General features: G+C 39.3%; 1 protein-coding gene across 4 annotated transcripts in view; it reads left to right on the top strand.

The window, feature by feature from the left end:
• The window catches only part of heatr1 (HEAT repeat containing 1), a 112,816-nt gene that overhangs the window by 72,854 nt on the left and 20,443 nt on the right, over positions 1-19,519 (top strand). For 3 of the 4 annotated variants that reach the window (XM_069930991.1, XM_069930988.1, XM_069930992.1), the window contains 7 exons: positions 4,528-4,646; positions 5,720-5,841; positions 8,098-8,226; positions 10,681-10,917; positions 11,223-11,352; positions 15,345-15,520; positions 18,637-18,689. In XM_069930991.1, the coding sequence (XP_069787092.1) occupies positions 4,528-4,646; positions 5,720-5,841; positions 8,098-8,226; positions 10,681-10,917; positions 11,223-11,352; positions 15,345-15,520; positions 18,637-18,689 (966 nt within the window). The remainder of the gene's footprint in view (positions 1-4,527; positions 4,647-5,719; positions 5,842-8,097; positions 8,227-10,680; positions 10,918-11,222; positions 11,353-15,344; positions 15,521-18,636; positions 18,690-19,519) is intronic. The other variant, XM_069930989.1, reaches the window with a different exon arrangement.

The following is a 19,519-nucleotide window of genomic DNA, read 5'->3' as shown; positions in this document are numbered from 1 at the left end:
CTTTGAAAAAATTTGGGAACCGCACATGGAACACAACAGAGAAGACCTACCACTGACCTCCACCCCCTAAAGTAATAGAATGAGAAGAAGACAAAATGATCTGACCCAGTGTGTAAAAATAGATGACACAATTTTCTTGTTTACTTTAATTGTGTGATGGCATTGTTGAATGGGTTTATTGTATATGTTGAACATTTAGTGGGTAAGGAGGGGGAAAAGGGGAGAAAATGACACTGTATATTCAAGAAGGAAATGTTTGTGTGTATTTTGGTTAATATGGTTCGTAGTGTGAAAATTAAAAATAAAAATTTAAAAAAGAGGAGAATCCAGCAGTGCCTACTAGAATCCCTGCAAAGGCTGAGAACCCTGTGATATCTGTCTCTGAGGACGATGTCAGAACATCATTCAAGAGGGTGAAACCTCAAGGCATCAGTCCCTGACAGCATACCTGACAGGGTGCTGAAAATTTGCTTTAACCAACTAGCCAGAGTCTTCACGGCCATTTTCAACCTCATTGCTACAGTCAGAGGTTCCCCCATCAATCATCCTGGTACCCAAGAAGAGATGTGTGAGCTACCTCAACGAATATTGCCCATTAGCACCAACATCTAGTGTGATGAAATGCTTTGAGAGGCTGGTCATGGTCAGAATTAACGCATAACTAAACAAAGGTCTGGACCCAATGCAATTTTCCTGGCTCTCCACTCAGCTCTGGATCACCTCAAACAGCAGATCATAGATATGGCTGCTCTTACAGTTCAGCCTTCAACATCATTATTCCCTCAGTTCTGGTTAAGAAGCTACAAAGTCTGGGCTTATGCACCTCTTTCTGCAGCTGGATCCTTGACTTCCTCATTGAAAGACTGCAGTCAGTACGAATTGGAAACAGCGTCTCCTCCTCACTGATTATTAACGCAGATGCACCTCATGGATGCGTGATTATCCCACTGCTCTACTCAACATCCATTGGAGCGCTCACACCCCTAACGTCGAGGTACTCGAGATGGCAGAGGTCGACAGCATCGAGTCCACGCTGCTGAAGATCCAGCTGCGCTGGATGGGTCACGTCTCCAGAATGGAGGACCATCGCCTTCCCAAGATCGTGTTATATGGCGAGCTCTCCACTGGCCACCGTGACAGAGGTGCACCAAAGAAAAGGTACAAGGACTGCCTAAAGAAATCTCTTGGTGCCTGCCACATTGACCACCGCCAGTGGGCTGATAACGCCTCAAACCGTGCATCTTGGCGCCTCACAGTTTGGCGGGCAGCAGCCTCCTTTGAAGAAGACCGCAGAGCCCACCTCACTGACAAAAGGCAAAGGAGGAAAAACCCAACACCCAACCCCAACCAACCAATTTTCCCTTGCAACCGCTGCAATCGTGTCTGCCTGTCCCGCATCGGACTGGTCAGCCACAAAAGAGCCTGCAGCTGACGTGGACTTTTTACCCCCTCCATAAATCTTCGTCCGCGAAGCCAAGCCAAAGAGAGACTCATTATACACCCATGACTGTGTGGCCAGGCACAATTCCATCTACAAATTTGCCAATGACACCACAGTTGTTGGCAGAATAACAAACGGCAACTCAGTTTGCTGTGTGGTGTCAGGGTCACGCCAACAACCTTGTGCTCAATGTTAACAAAACCAAGGAGATGACTGTGGACTTCAGGAGGCTGTCACAGGGACACGACCCAGTCCTAATCGAGGGCTCAGTTGTGGGGACGGTCAAGAACTTCAAATTCCTGGGTGTCAACATCTCCGAGGATCTGTCCTGGAGCCTCCATGTTGATGCAATCATGAAGAAAGCTTACCAGATGCTATACTTCGTGAGGTGTTTGAGGAGATTCAGTATGTCACCAAAGACTCTTGTAAACAGGTGTACCATGGAGAGTATTCTAGCTGGTGGCATCACTGCCTGATATGGAGGCGCCAACTCTCAGGACAAAATTAAACACCAGAGGGTTGTTAACCTGATTGCGACATCACAGGCACCAGACTTCTCTCCATCAAGGACATCTGCATGAGGCAGTGTCTTAAAAAAGCAAACTCTATCCTCAAAGATGCCCATCACCCAAGCCATGTCCTCTTCACTCTGCTACCATCAGGGGAAAGGTACAGGAGCCTAAAGACAAGCACTCAAAGGCACAAGGACAACTTCTTCCCCGCTGCCTTCAGATTCCTGAATAGTCAATAAACCAAAGACACTGCCTTACTTTTCGTGCACTAGTATTGTATTTTATTCATTTATAGTAATGTTGTAAGGTGGTTTATATCATGAATGTTTGCTCTATGATTGACACTGCTGTAATACATTGAATTTCATGACTTGTTCATGACAATAAATTCGGATTCTAATTACACTTTTGGCTTTGATGTGCAAGCTATATAATTCGCATGCCCAATTGCAGTTGTGACATGGTACATTTTGAGCTGTGACGTGGTAAAACATCACCAAATGCACACCTTTAAATGGTTCAAGAATATTCTCAAAATCTGGAGAAGGTGTCAAACTCATGGTAGTCATGGAAAGAGACAGTCTGGAAGCAGGCCCTGTTCAAACTACTCATTTGCACTAATCCTTTTTTATTCTCCTCACATTCCTGTCAACTTTCCCATATTCTGCCACTCACCTACTCACCAGGGACCATTGAACCTGCCAACCTTTTTGGTTTGGAGAGAATCCAGAGCACCCCGCAGCTTTTGGCACTGTTCCACTGGAATTTGTAGGTCCATCTAGCCCAAGGGTTCTCAAACTTTTTAAACCATCGACCCCTTCATGGAATCCTTGATCCTTCATTGACTCCGAGGCATGGGGTGGGGGTGGGGGGAGTGATGGTAGTAGTGCTGGACGTTGGGGAGGAGGGGCTGGATGGTGATGGCGCTGGGAGGGTGGTGGTGGCTGCATGGACACATACCTCTCTACTCTGTCAGTCCTTCACTCTCTACTTATTAAAAGGCCAAAGCTAAATACAATATGGAGCCACCAAGCCCAGTTCTCGCAAGAGGTTGGCCACTCCTGCTATAGGTGCTATTTTCTGTAGACACGCCTCTGTTTTACACTGTAAAAGTTCAGTCAACCCCCTCTCTCTCTTCCCCCGCTCCCCGTGCCATTTATCAACCACCCCCCCCCCCCCCAGCAATTATCCACCCCTTGATTTGTCCAATTGGCACTTTGGAGACCACTGACCTAACTTATGATGGCACAAAATGGACAACGAACAGCATTCAGTGCCTGGCTTCATTAGTCTAGCACGTAGAACCTTGATGTAAACTGCAGTGTAATTCATCACCTTCAAGCAACCTATGCTCTGATTTCATTGCATGTCTCACTGCCTCACCTATGACAGAGTCTGTAGGTTCCACATTGATCCCATCAGTCACCTCTGACTTGAGTGAATAGAAGAAAGTCTTCAATGCAAAGAGACTCCCTAAGAAGAAGACTGCAGTGTTGCTGCTTCATTCATCAGGTTGACCTGTTATTTTTATGAGCATCTATTGTTGTATATTCCTCATTTAAACTTTGAGCAACTGCAAGATTTGTATTCCACAACCCAAGAAGAAGCTATTTCCCAGTCTGGTATTCCTAATTCAGTCTATCACTTACTCCAATCCTTGCCATAAGGCCAAGGGACTGATTCTATTTCTTGTTGTACAAGACTTTTTTGAGCTGCAAGATGGGTTCTTATTTTATCTAATTAAACAAAATGTTGCCAACATTTGATACATACTCGTGTCTTTGCTGAGGCAATTTTTTCTTCACAAAGTGTGCAATGGTGATTCTAACCAATTGTCTCATGTACAAATGCACTTGCAGAAAACCAGCAATGCCTTTCTTTCATCTCTTCCACCTGTAAATGGATTCATCTCTCATTTGAGAAAATCAAATCACAATGTGCAAGAAGTCTACTGTTCTCCAGTCACCTGATAGCTTTGATTTGGTCTAATACACTGAAAAGTGGTTCCTCTAGGCCTTGTTTAGAAAAACAAAATAATTTTTATAGCTTGGCGGTGTCAAAATGCCCTACTAACTTGAGGAAGGGGGTACAGTAGCATCATAATCAGGACTGATGGGCTGTGAGACTGATAAACAGCATCCTGTAACCAAGTAAATTATTCCAAAATATTTATATATTTATTTATGTGTATATGTAATCAAATTTTCCCCTGCAACCGTGTCTGCCTGTCCCGCATCAGACTTGTCAGCCACAAACGAGCCTGCAGCTGACGTGGACATTTACCCCTCCATAAATCTTCGTCCGCGAAGCCAATCCAAAGAAGAAGAGTGCTATGTATTATGTGTGCACTGTGATCCTGTGAAATGCTGTTTCATTTGGTTGTCTGTGTACAGTGAAGTGATAAATTTGAACTTGAAATTTACATAGGATTTGGGAGATTGACCATTGTTGACAAATTTGAGGATTTTTTGAGTATCAGATTGGAGATTGTTGTATATTTGTGTGCGTGTAAATGGAAAGCCAATTATTTTGGTTTTGATTGAGAACTAACAGTTAATTATTGTTGTGACTCAGGTGCCTGGATCCTGCATTGTCTGGGCAGAACAGTCTGGAGTACACAAAGCAGCTGATCCTCAATTGTTTACTGAACCTTTGCCAGAAACTGTCACCTGATGGTTCCAAGATAAGCAATGGTATGAAGGATGAAATTGTTTTTCTACAATACTTTTATACTTCAATGTTTATTGTCAGTTGAATTAATTTTTGTTAGTCCCAAAGTATAGATATCAAAAATGATGGGGCATATGTTTCAGGTGAGAGGAAAGGGTATTATTGGAGAACTGAATCTCGAAGAGGTGGTAAAATCAGATGCCATCACTACTTTTGAGATAGTGGTCTCAAATTAAATTGACTTAAATTTTCCCCAGAGAGTCAAGAAAGCAGTAGAGAAACAGTTTGATAGTTATTTTCACAGTAGAGTAATGGAGAAAAGAGCGTGAGACCACGGCCGGATCACCCATGATCTTATTAAAAGGCGGAGCAAGCTCATTGGGCCAGATACTGGTCCTATTTCCTCTGTTCTTAAATTTTGAATATTTAGACAGGCATGTGAATAGGAATATCTAGAAGGCTACAGACCCAATGCAGAAAAATGGGATTAGTGAAAAATGAAATGAACAAAATGGTCAGTGTTGACTTGGTGGGTTGAGGGCCCGTTTCTGATCTGTAGAGCTCTTGTGAATTTAGTTTTAAATGATTCGAGTGCAAACTCAAAATCACTTGTGAACCTATCTTGTATTTTCCTTCAACAATCATGTAAATTGCAAAGTGTAGGATGTAATTCAAAAGAGGGAAAGAACATAGAAACTATAATTTAAGTTGACCATTTTAAAAACAAAGTACTTTGCAAGTCAGACGGCTTCTTTAGAGAAAGGTCAATGACCTTTCGTCTGAATTGCAAAAGTTAGAAATAAAGCACGTTTTTGCATTGGGAAGAAATGGATAGAAGGCACTGGAAACCAAGTTTCTGACCTGTTCAGGTATCATTGCACTTTGTTGTGGAATGTCACCTGTATCATGTGTGTGACATAAAGATAGAAAATGCAGATAATGTTCTGCAATCTTTCGTACTTGGTGATTTCATAACAAATTTGAGGTGCACGAAATATCTGTGGTAAATACATTTTTCATAATTTTCCAAATGTTACTAGGCATCAATATATTTACAAAATTTTAAGTAGCTGGGTTTTGAATTTTTGTTTTACAGATATTCTTGATGAAGAGAAGTTTAATGTGGAGCTAATTGTTCAATGTGTCAGGGGATCAAATATGCCTCAGACACACCATCACGCATTGTTGCTTCTAGGTGCTGCTGCAGGAATGTTCCCTGTAAGTAATAGCATCGAGTTATTGTTTTTTAGTATTCAAGTTTTAAGAAAATACAGAATATAGGACTCAATTAATATAATAACAATAATACATTGAATATAAAATCATAGAAAAGCATGCATAAGGTCCGAAAAAATAAAAAGGAAAGGAGAGTCCCTCTTCTCCCAAACGCCCCCTCCCCAGATTCGAAAGAAATGGGGACAGACAGCAGGGAATAGAGGGAGATAAAAAGAAAGACAATTAAAAAAAGCAACAGGAGCGAGATTCGACATCTTGGGAGTCGCATCATTTTAAAAGTATTAAATTTCTAATCAGGAGTTTACTAATTGACAAATATCAAAATAAATTATACAATCTGGGCATTTAAGTAATCTAAATAAGGTTGCCAAATTTCGATTAACATACGATATCTATTCCTAAGACTCAGTAATCTTCTCAAGGGGAATACAACTTCACATTCCAATGGTTAATGTGAAGTAGGGGATCGGATTTCCATGTTACTGCTCTACATTTCCTGGCTATTGACAATGCAACTTTAATAAATTTAGATTTACTTCTGGAAAAGTTAACTTTTGTAACTGCCAAATTCCCCAGAAGAAATAATTCTGAGAGCATCTACTTATCGTTGAAGGATTTTACTGGAGGATCTTTTGAAGTTGAAGGAACAGTTGTGACCTTATTAAATGAGCAAATATGGGGTCCATTGTCATCCACGTATCTTCTGCAGATGTTGGAAATCTGAAAGCTGAACAAGATCTGGAAACATTCAACAGGTCAAGAAACATTTGTGGAGAGGGAAAGAGACTATAGGACATAGGAGCAGAAGTAGGTTATTCAGCCCAATGTTTTAGGCCGGTAACCTTGTTAACTCTCTCCACGCATGTTGCCTCACCTGATGAATACTACAAGAATGTTGGCTTATTAACATTATACTACTCCAGTAGTGGGGTTTTTAAGGTCTGATGCTATTGAGCTGGGCTGTTAAAGAGTCTGGGAGCAGGGTTTTATGTGCACTGAAGACCCAGAGCATCCGATGAATTGAATCTAGTAATAAATATATTGAAATGCAGATGTGGGCTTGTCCATGATCGAAGCCATATTTTTCATTTTATTGTTTTTACATGTAATTTCTGAGTCCTAACCTGCTACATATTGGCCATTTTGAAATTATCACCATTGTTATGAGCCCAAAGGACCCCAAAACCCAGCAGCAATAGATATTCACCAAGACAAGTGGTTTTTAAAACAAAAGTTATTTTTAATTAACTTTAAACATGAAAATAGAATCAAACATTAACTTATCTCTATACTTAACTAACCCAAATTAACCCCCTTCTAATTCTAAGCCCACGTGTATGTAATGTGGGTGTAAATTTAAGAAACGTTCTTTGGTTCATAGTTCAATCTCACTTCTCCTTCTTCCAAGTTCTCTGGTTGCAGGCAATCACCATACTGTGCACAGAATTTAACATGTATAAAGTTCACCAGGCTTGGTGCTTGAAAGGTCAATGTTTACCGCTCAGGAAGGTTCTTGTAGGGTTTGCAGAGACATTTTTGTTGCTGCAGGATTTCCACAACTGAGGTACCACCACTAGTCAGCTCAGGGTCTCGCTGATGAAACTTGCCCCATCAGGGTCTTCTAGATGGTAACCTCTTTCTTCAAGCTACCACAGAGTTCCATTCCTTCCTCTATTTCAAGAGAAACATCAGACAGATAGCACTTCCAGCCATCTACTGCTCTGGAACTTGCTTTCATCAGTTTCAAACAGTTTTCCCTGGATTGCACTTTTCAGTTACTTGTCAGTCTCCCACACACTGACTGACTGAGCTGTTAACTCAACTCTCTCTCTCTTTTCCATCTGAAACTCCAAAGGGAGCATGTGACTCGTGTCTTGCAAAACCCCCCACCTTCCTGAGCAAAACAACAGGAGTTCTTTCTTCTCCTCCCATCTGTTGTTAGATAAACTAAATCCAGGAGTGACCTTTCTGTGAGCACTTTGCAGAAAGGGTACTGATAGACAGCATGACTCCAGCAAGACAATGGTCAAGCATTTTATGATGTCAGTTCAATAACACCGACAAGAGATCCTGCAATGTGAATTCTTCAGTCTTTCAAATAAGATCTGTTTTAAAATGTGTGGATGTATGTGACCTACTCTAAATCTTACAAATTCTCCCCAAATATTATTAATGTTACACCATAACATGAAGTAGTTACTGATTTTGATTTGGGTGTGACTTAAAATTATTTTACAGGACAAAGTTCTCCATAATATTATGCCCATATTTACCTTCATGGGTGCCAATGTGATGAGACTGGATGATAGCTACAGTTTCCAGATCATAAACAAGACTGTGCAGACTGTTATCCCAGCAATTATTCGGGTAAGTTAGAGTAAAGTGTTCATTACTGTTTGAGAGCTTAACCATGGCAGTCAGTATTGTGAAATAATTAGTCTAAGTTCTCTTAAGTTGAGGTGTTGTAAAGTCAGCGAGAAGTTTACGAGGAGTGAATTTAATTGGAAATGCTTTAAGCAAAAAAACAGTGAATTACAAATTCTCACGTTAAGAACTATAATTTGCATTTGTCAAGAAAGCACATACAGTAAAACCCTGTGGTCCAGAATTCAACCAATCAGCTGCCTCATAACAATTGACAAAAAAAGTGCAGAAAATAAATAGGTAAAAAAATACAGAAGTTTAAAATTGGTGAGCTTCACCATTAGTTCGCCAATCATCCAGTATACAATCTCAAGCAACCAGAAAATTCACTTATCTGGCATCTACCAATCCTCAAAGGTGCTGGATACCAGGGTTTTACTTTATCTGTTTCTAGTAGAATCTTGAAGGCAAGGCATTTTCCCCTTTTTTTTTAAACACTTCCTTATGAATTGCAAGGACATTGCAGAGAGATTAGGTGTCCCAAGCACTTGGAAAGTAATAACCTCTTCTGCAAAAGTTTAAAAAATAGTTTTAATAAAGTGCAATAAGCTGAACTTCTTGGCATAGCACAGTGTTGGCTATTAGTTACAGTATATTCTTTCAAAGAGCTTTCCAATTATTCATTGTTCCTTACTCTGCCTATGGTCCTGCAAATTTTCCTTTTACATGAATGTGTCCCATACCCTTTTTAAAAAAAATTACTGTTCAATCCATTTAAAAATAAACTTTTTCCCTTGTTTAGAGATTTCAGATTTTCCCTTTGTTCTGTGGATTTTACTGTGCACCTAACCACATCAGTTGGTTATGGCATATGGCTCATGCATCCCAGAATGAAGAGAAGAATCTGCTTTGATGCCAATCCAGCATTGATGCAGTTGGGCAATGATAGGGTAGGATAAAGCTTATCAGTGAATTACTCCACCCTGGAAAAGCTGAGTCACCTTTACTTTTGATGCTTTTGTATATGGAGAGGGATTTGTGCAAATGAAATAGTGTTACAAGAAATTAGTCCTCTCTGGTAGATGTAAGTAAGTTGTTGGCAAGCATTATAATGGATAAATTGTCATGAATTATTTAATTGCAATGTGTGGTCAGAAATCATTGCCACAAAGAGGAACTATTGTTCTTGCAATCTTAGATGTACTGACCTGTATTGCTCTTGTGGAATAAAAGTTAAAAGCTTGTCATGGTATTCTTTAGTGATCTGCAAACGACCATTTCCATGTGCTATTGGTAATTATCTATTTTTAATATCTGGTTTTAGACTGTGCAGCTCCTGTAGGACAATATACTTTTTGAGCAAGGGGGAAATGAAAAGTTTGGGCTGGCTATTTGGCCTCTCAAATGTGTTACGCCAGTTAACAAGACCATGACTTGATCTTTGACTTCATTTTCCTGCCTTTCTCCATATCCCTTGATTTCTCTAATGTTCCAAAATATTTCCATATCATTTCTGAATAAACTTGGTGTTGTCCACAGCCCTCTGGTGTAGAGAACTCCAGAGATTCTTTCCATTTGAAGTGAAGGAATTTCTCACTTCGGTCTTAAAAGACCTATCATGTTGTCGTCAAACCTGGAAATGTTACATTTAGTATCCTCTGCCAAATTGCTGCTCCATTATGGGATCTTGCTGGAATCGTTTGGAAATAACCACCTCCATGGATTCAACTTCAAATATGGCTCACTCCTCCTAAAACTGTGACTGCTCAATCTTGTGATTATTTTCCAAGTTTCTCAATATAAAGCTACTAATGTCAAGCGTATATAATTTACTCTGCTTATTCTCTCCTCTTTCTTAAATAGTTGGGACGTATTTGATAACCTCCCATCTCAATAAAACAATCATTTTGGAAGATAACCACCTCTTTTAAAATTGTAGATTATCTGGTAACTGGGATTTGTTGTTATCTGTCTGATCAACTTCGCTAATGGTTTTCTTCACTAATACTAATCTCCTTTGCTTGTTTGCACTGACTTTGCTTTCTACAGTTCTTTTGGGAGGACTTCTGTGAAGACTGGGACAAGGGATTTGTCTACTTCCCCCAACCAATTCATTGTCTCCCTTTTATGAATTGTCTTGCCCTCTGTAAGGAACACACATTTGCCTTTATTCTTTTCCCTTTTACGTACCTGGAGAATCTGAATGTTTTTGTGTTTCCATTTTTATTCAGTTAAGAGTATATAATTGATACGTGGAATTTCACATCCTCATTCTGTTCTCACCTTCAGCAGCTTGTAAGATGATCAGAATTTAGGGAAAATGTTCTTTTAACAAATTGGCATGTCAGAAGACTTTATATTAAAAGAGAAGCCTGCATATTTAGACTTCTAATTGTAATTCAGTACGCTGCTTACTCTTGAATCTTTTGTGTATCCTACCAACATACCTTTTCACAGGCTGATGATGAAGGTCCTGCAGAAATCAACACAAATGTGGAAAATGTTGTAACAAAGATCATCCGCGTGTTTGTGGATGCCATGCCACATGTACCTGAACACCGGCGAGTGCCAGTTTTTTCTAAACTCATTGACACAGTGAGCGCAAAGCACTTCCTTTGGACCCTTCTTTTGCTACTATTTGAGCAGCATGTAACCAAGACCACTTCTTCAACAACCAGCGGCGAAAAGGTAAAGGTGGGTGTATTTAAACCTGGACAAGTACAAGTAGGAATAATTCAGCACTTGGGCAGCAAGGAACAATTAATCGAAGGGAGGAGGTTAAGAGCAGCAGATCTATGGGGCAATCTCTATGCTGAGATTGAACTTTAGGCCTCCCAATAGCCAGCATGTGATAGAGGAACAGAATACATGTTTCAAGTTGCAGAACCAGCCCACTCTAACAGCCATCACCAGATTAATGGTGTTTCTCTTTCAAAGGAATAATTTGCAGAGTTTTTAATTCCTCTTGTAACAAAAATCGATGGCTTCTATTATAACAGGAAGCCATTTTGGAAAGGGACATCGAGTTCTGGATCACTATTTGTTGTGAGTTTACCGTTCACGACCAACTCCAGAGCTTCATCAATATTTTGCGATACTTATCAAAGCTTCCTGAAGACAAAGTGGAAAGTAAGTTGAAATAGGCATTGTTAATTTCAGCTAAATGTTCTAATTTTTAAAAAATCCCACGTGCCTGTCTAACAAGTTAAATAGTGATATTCAGTGCATTTACTTAAGGACAGAATTTTCAAAACACTCAGTCTTCCCATACAAGAGAACAAATTTTCTTCAACCTATTTCTTTGGATCTTATCATGAAAACATTCCTTTATAAAACTGCCCTTATTTTTTGTTTACAAGCAAGTTCTCTCTGCCAAGTCGATGGGTATTCTGACTTTGCAGATCCCTGCCCATTTTGAAAGCAGTAGTCTACCGTTCTCATGACAGTAATTGAGCACCATCGCTCAGTGTATTGTTCTTTGAGTTTTGCATGGACATGATCAATTCTGATATCTGAAAATGTGAAGAGTAAAAAAAAATTTAAGCCTTGCATAAACAAATCAAAATTAATTTCAATTTTAAAACATTTTTACTTTTTCTTTTTAAAAATACTAAATACTGTGGCAGTCAAAATATATCATGCAATTCAATGCATGTTAGAAGTACCACAAGGATCCGTGGATTTCATTTATTTTCCATTAAAATAGCAGTTATGCAATAAACGGATTTGTAAATTCAATTTTTAAATTATTGACACCAGCCATTTTCAATGGGCCCAAGAGCACATTTAAGTAAAAGCCTTGATTTCTCTTCACATTTTGTAACATAAATATTTTTATGTCTTGCGTGGTCAGTGGGAGAGAAGTACTGAAGAAATCAATACTTGACAGCTTCCCGGAGAAGGGAGCTCGTATATTTTGAGTTGAGTCCTAAGGAGGCCAAATATTGATAGATTGTATTTTGAATATATTACAATGTAGGTAATTTTATTTGGGTGGAATTAATACATCCTCTTTGTGGTTTGTATATTTTTTAATTGCCCTTGTGCACTATTATCTAGATCCAATAATGTAAATGTTTTTTTTCATCATTAGCTTATCAAGGTAACATTTTCAGTTTCTTCTTTGCAACTAATTTAGAGACACAGCACTTTCCAGCATACAACTCCTGCCACCCAAATTTCAAAGTTTCACAATGTAATTCTATGGCATTAATCCTTTGGGAGAACATGAGATTACAGTAATAATTATCAAACAAGGGAAAAACCAGATTGGACCAGATTAGAGCTAGATAAAATAGGGGAGAAGGTACCAGAACATATACTTTATAAGTGGGATGAAAAGCTGGTGCAACATAGAAGTTCACCAGTACTGCACCATCTGCTCAACATTTGGAAGAAGATTCACGTAGAAAGGATAAAAACAAATTACCAACTACCAAAATTATTATTGACGCAAAATCAACTAATCTCTTTCACAATAGGTAGCCTTTCCTTTGGAGAATGGGAGAGAAAAGGGATCAAAAGAATAGAAAATTGTTTTTGAACAAATGAAGTACAAATATGGTATAACTCACGGTACAATGTTTGCATACCACCAACTGAAAACCTAAATGAAGGACAAATTGGGAAGCAGGCTGAGGTTACCAGAAGGAATCATCTTTGAATATGTGATTACAGACACAATGATAATTAAAAGATTTATAACAAACATGTACATCAAACTGCAAGAGAAAGAGAACGATGAAATAAGCTGTAAACCCAAACAAAAGTGGGAACAAGATCTAAACATAAAGATAAAAAATGAAAAATGGGAAAAGCTATGCTCCGGAACTATGAGAAATATAATAAACACGAGGTTACGCATGATACAATATAATTGGTTACCATGCCCGAAAAGTTAAATAAATGGGACCCAACAGTATCAGACAGATGTTTTCGCTATTAGAAGGAAACGGGCATGTGAGAAAGTGGAAAAGTTTTGGGAAGATCTAAATCAGATATTAAATAAAATCACAAAAAATAACATACCAAAAAATCTTTCTTCTAACTAATATAAGAAATAAAGAACTAGGCCTCAATTTAGATGAAGCACAAAAAAGATTTATTATTATAGCCTTAGCTGTAGCAAAAACATGTATAATGTCAACCTGGAAATCAGAAGAGAGCCTGAGAGTACAGCAATGGTACATAGAAATGAATAAATGTATTCCATTGGAAAAAAAATAACATATAATTTAAAAAATAACGTCACAGTATTCGAACAAATTTGGGAACTGTATATGGAACACAACAGAGAGGGCCTATTACAGACCTCCACCCCCTAAAATGATAGAATGAGAAGAAGACGAAATGAACTGACCCAGTATATAAAAGTAGATGACACAATTTTCTTGTTTATTTTCATTGTGTGATGACATTGTTTAATGGGTTTATTGTATATGTTGAACGTTTAGTGGGTGGGGAGGGGGGAGGGAAGGAGGGAGGGGGGGAAAGGGGAGAAAATAACACTCTGTATTCAAGAGGGAAATGTTTGTGTGTATTTTGGTTAATATGGTTCATAGTGTGAAAAATAAAATAATTTTTTAAAAGATTACAGTAATAGGTATTTTCATGCTGTTAGTCACCTTTAGAACCATAGAACATTACAGCACAGAAACAGGCCCTTCAGCCATTCTAGTCTGTGTCGAACTATGTTTCTGCCTAGTCTCACTGACCTGCACCCAGTCCATAGCCCTCCATGCTCCCATCCATGAGCCTGTCCAAATTCTTCTTAAAAGTGAGCTCACATTCACCACTTCAACTGGCAGTTCTTTCTACTCTACCACCACTCTCTGTGTGAAGAACTTCCTCCTAATGTCTCCCCTAAACTTTTCCCCTTTCACCCTAAACCCATATCCTCTAGTTTGTATCTCACTACCCTCAGTGGAAAAAGCTTACCTAATTTACTCTGTCTATACCCCTCATATTTTTATATACCTCTCCTTTAATAATCTCCCCTCGTTCTTCTAATCTAACCTGTTTAATCTTTCCCTATAATGTCAATCCTGAAGTCCAGGTAACATTCTACTAAATCTTCTTTGCACTCTTTCAATCTTAGTGATATCTTTCCTGTAGTTAGGTGACACAATACTCCAAATTTGGCCTCAGCAATGTCCTCTACAACGTTACCATAAAATCCCAACTCCTATACTCAGTACTTTGATTTATGAAGGCCAATATACCAAAAGCTCTCTATGCAACCCGATCAACCTGTGATGTCACTTTCAGGCATTCTCTATTCACAGATCCCTCTCCTCAGTGCCCTACCATTTACCGTGTTTGTCCTTTCTTGGTATGTCCTTACAAAATGCAGCACCTCACACTATTCTGCATTAAATTCCATCTGCTACTTATCAGCCCATTTTTCCAGTTGGTCCACACTGTTCCTCACTGTCCACAATGCCTCCAGTTTATAATTTCCAGGGTTACTTTTGGAGCCTTTTTTAAACAATGGAACAACATGAACTACCCTCCAATCCTCCAACACCACACCCGTGGCTAAGGGCATTTAAAATATTTCTGCCAGACCTCCTGCAATTTCTACACTAGTCTCCCTCAAGTTCCAAGGGAATATTTTTCAGGCCCTGGGGATTTATCCACCCTTATTTGCTTTAAGACAACAAGCACTTCCTCCTCTTTAATCTGTATAGATTCCATGACCGTACTCCTTGTTTTCCTAACTTCCCTTGACTCTGCAGTTTCCTGAGTAAATACTGATGCAAAAAAACCATTTAAGATCCTTTCCATCTAATTGAGACATTTTAATTTAGAGACCCTGTACCCTCCGTCCCATGAGCCTACATCACCTAAATATACTCACGTGACCAATTAACTCACCCCGTATGTCTTTGGAATGTGTAAGGAAGCAGAGCACCTGGAGGAAACTCACACAGATATCAGGAGTTTGCAAAGGCTCTTAGAAACCTGCCATCTGTTCAATATTGGCATAGATGTTCTTTCCATTTATGTAAAAATTTGATTTTTATTTTGTTTATTGTATATTACCCTAACTCTTAGAATTCCAGACCAATACACATGGCATTCATTTTGGATATTCCTCATTGTTTTTGAAACTCATTTAGAAGCAACCAAGGAACAGGGAAAAGCCAATACACCCAAGAAGAAAGCGGGGAAGCCAAATGAAGTGGAATCACTGCTCAACGTGGACACTCACACGGCCAAAGAGCTACGGCATTTCAAGTTTCTTTCCATCTCATTCATGGCTCAGCATCTTGCCTCCAGCAGTTTTATTGGCAAGGTAGCTTTTGTTTCCGATTGAATGATGATCAGAAACTGTGCAGAACACAAGCATGATGGAGAAGCTCAGCAGGTCATGGCAGTATCCATGGAAAGTAAAAGGCAATCAACATTTTTGCCCTAGCCCTTCGTTGGGTATGCCCAAAATCAGGGAAATACCCAATGAAGAAGGTGGGGGAGGGGGGGGTGTGAAATGAGGGATTAGCCACATGCTTGGAGGTGTTCGGTAGATACAGGTGGAAGAGGGAAGAACCGAAAGGATTGCTTTTGATTGATGTTCCTCAAGCATCTCTGTGTACTGTGTACTGCTAGTTTCCCAGTTTCTACAGATTCCTCTACCTCTGATCAAAATTTTGAGTTTTTAAAATTGAAGATCGTGAATAGAATCTAGTCCAGTTGCCAAAGATTATTGGGCAGTTTGATCTTAACTAGATCAATTTCACCAGTATTAACTATTATCATTCCACAAGAAATTATTTCTTTGCTTTTAGAAGCATAGAACATTACAACACAGAAAGTAGGATCTTCAGCCCTTCAGTCTGTGCTGAACTATTCTGCCTGGTCCCACTGACCTGCATCCAGTCCATTAGCTCATCCAGTCCATACCCCTTCCATCCATGAACCTGTCTAAATTTTTTTAATGATAAAATTGAGCCCGCATTCACTACTTCAGCTGGAAGCTCAATCCACACTACTCTCTGAAGAAGTTCCCCCTAAATTTTCCCCTTTCATACATCATGCATTATCCTCTGGGCTTTTTTTTAATTTCACCTGCCCCTGGTGGAAAAAGTCTACTGATAGAAACTCTCTCTATCCCCCTCATAAATTTAAATATCTCTATCAAATCTCACCTCATTCTTCTACGCTCCAGGGAATAAAGTCCGAACCTGTTCAATCGATCACTGTAACTCAGTTCTTGATGTCCAAGCAACATCCTAGTAAATCTATGCACTCTTTCTATCTTATTGATATCTTTCTTGTAGTTAGGTGACCAAAATTACACACAATACTCCAAATTTGGCCTCACCAATGTCTTGTACAACTTAACCATGCCATCCCAACCCCTGTACTCAATACTTTGATTTATGAGACCAATACACCAAAAGCTCTCTTTACAATCATATCTACCTGTGACACCACTTTCAGGGAATTACGTATCTGTATTTCCACATCCATCTGTTCTGCTGCACTCCTCAGGGCCCTACCATTTACCATGTATTTAATTTCTTGGTTTGTCCCTCCAAAATGCAACACTTCACTCTTGTCTACATTAAATTCCATCTGCCATTTTTTCAGCTGGTCAACATCCCTCTGCAAGCTTTGAAAGCCTTTCTTGCTGTCCACGCCTCCATTCTTTGTGACATATGCAAACTTGCTGATCCAGTTTACCACATTATCATCCAAATCATTGCTTTAGATGACAAATGACAAGTCCCAACACTGATCCCTGAGGCACACCACTAATCATAGATCTCCAGTCTGAGAAGCAATCATTCATTACACTCACTGGCTTCACCCGTGTGGCCAATGTCAAATCCAAATTAGTACCTCACCATGAATACTGAGCGTCTGAACTTTCCTGTCTAAACTCCAATATGGGACCTTGTCAAAAGCCTTACTAAAGTCCACATAGACAACATCCACAGTCTTCATCAACTTTCCTGGAAAATTCCTCAAAAACTTGTAAGATTGGCGAAACGTGGCCTATCATGCACAAACCCATGTTGACCATCCCTAATCAGTCCCTGGCTACCTAAATACATGTTTTTCCAATCTCTTTGGACTCTTTCCAATAATTTGCCCGCTGTTGACGTCAGGGTCCCATTTTGCCCCACCCCACCACGAAAAACATTGTTACAAGTTAAACTTGCCTGTTTCTTGTCCATTTAATTATTGTCTCTCTGTTTACTTCTTGGCGCATTTTTTTTTGTTCCTGAAGAACTTTGCAATTTTTTCCCAACCTGTCTTATTAGTCACTTTCCAACAAACCCCTGGGATCCTTGTTTGAAATCTTTAGATAACCACACTTTTGTTGCTTTGTAGGTGCTTCTTGTTTTGTTTTACCATTTATTTTGTTTGAATGCCTCTAAAGTGTACCACATTATTATCAATGTACTACCAAATGTTTTTGATCACTATGCATTTGAGCATTTCACAGAACATTGCTATCGACAAAACCCTGGTATCAACCATTGGCTATTGGCCACCGTCCTAACAATGGTCCACAGGAGCACAAGAGAGAGTGTCCTGGCTGGCTGCATCATATGGGGATTATAGATGCCAGATCAGTATATTGTCTGGTTTATTGAGATTGACTCGTACATTATCTGCTGCCTCATGATCCGCTGTTCTCTGCTCACCAGGCAAGTCTACTAATACCATGCCGAATCCATCTGGCGTGCAAGTGGTGAACTGGCGAACCAGCAGCGAGGCACACCAATTTTAAACTTGTGTATTTTTTACATAATTAGTTTACTTTTATTTGTTTTAATTTTAATTTCCTTTTTTTTGCTGGTTGCTTGAGGCTGAATTCCGGATACCAGGGGTTTTACTGTATTTTCATTGAACGAAATTGCTTCACCTTTTTATGTTGTCGTGCTCTAGACCATTCTGCTTATCTTCACTTATCTGTTACCATCCTCTTTATTTTGTGCCATGCGCTTCTTTCTTCCCTTTACTCCCTAATGTCTTTCACTCCCGCTGGTTGCTGTTTGGCCTCTTGACCATTTCTACCAGATGTTCATTTTTTTCTGCTGGATTTCCAGTGCCCAGTGCATTTAATTTCTATCATTGCTATTTCAGGGCATTTCTGTTTTTATTCCAAGGTACTGTGGTTTTGAAGGTCACAATTGCTTTGCCACGGAATCATATGCTAACCTTCCTCCAAATAATACTGTTAACCTGATAATAGAAAATCAAATCAAGCTAAATTTCCTCAATGTGAATTTCATTGTTTTAATATTTTTTTACATCTGGGACATGAGGAAGAAAAAAAACTGGGGCTATAGGAGAAATGTGGGCAAAGAATGAATTGGAGGAACATTTGTGTGGATTCAATGCTTAGAAAAACCCTACCAGATGCCTAGTGTGCTCACTATTCCCTTACTTTTGTATCAGGTTGCAGATTGCGATACCTCGAAAGAAAGGTCACTGCAGAATATTGAACAAAGGTAATCAATTCATTTGAAATGATTGAGGACTGATTAAAAATAATAATAATCTGTCTTATATTTTCCTGTATTTAGTGGTGGTGAATATCCTATAAGCAATTTTTTTTCCCTTCAATTAACTATATTGCCTTGCCTACCCAATGTCTAATTGTATATTTGCACAAATTGAGAGAGAACATTCCCTTATAACTGAATATTATACATTTTGCACTTATTCTCATGTCCTATCAAAACCTTTCAGTGGGCATTCTGTTAATAATTCCATGAGGGAGAAAAAGCCTGATTTGGTTCAATAAGCTCTTTTATTTTGAACATAGATATTAGCATACAGCATGAGTTACGATCAAAATCATCACTTTTAAATTCCTAATTTTAAATTAGAGAAGTAATGCACTCTTTAGTGGGGGATTGAGTTCCAGAGTCGTGAAATAATGTTGTACCTCTATAAAACTCTGGTTGGACCATACTTGGAATATTGCATTCAGTTCTCGTCGCATCATTACGGGAAGGATGTGGAAGCTATATAGCAGGTGCAGAGGACAATTACTAGGATGTTGCTTGGATTGGAGAACGTGTCTTATGAGGCGAGGTTAACAATACTAGGGCTTTTCTCTTTGGAGTGAAGAAGGATGAGAGGTGACTTAATAGAGGTTATGAGAGGGATAGATAGGGTGGGCAGCCAGCACCTTTTTCCTGGGGTGACAGTAGCAAATATGAGAGCTAGGTAGGAGGAAGAAAGTTTAGGTGAGACATTGGGGATGTTTTTGCACAGAGTAGTGGGTGCCTGGAATGCATAGCCAGGGGTGGTGGTGGAAGCAGGTGAATAGGGA

The sequence above is a fragment of the Narcine bancroftii genome, chromosome 4, assembly GCF_036971445.1.
Source record: "Narcine bancroftii isolate sNarBan1 chromosome 4, sNarBan1.hap1, whole genome shotgun sequence".
NCBI classification, from domain to species: domain Eukaryota; kingdom Metazoa; phylum Chordata; class Chondrichthyes; order Torpediniformes; family Narcinidae; genus Narcine; species Narcine bancroftii.
The sequence above is the reverse complement of the archived record's forward strand: the minus strand, read 5'-3'. Positions and strand labels throughout refer to the sequence as shown.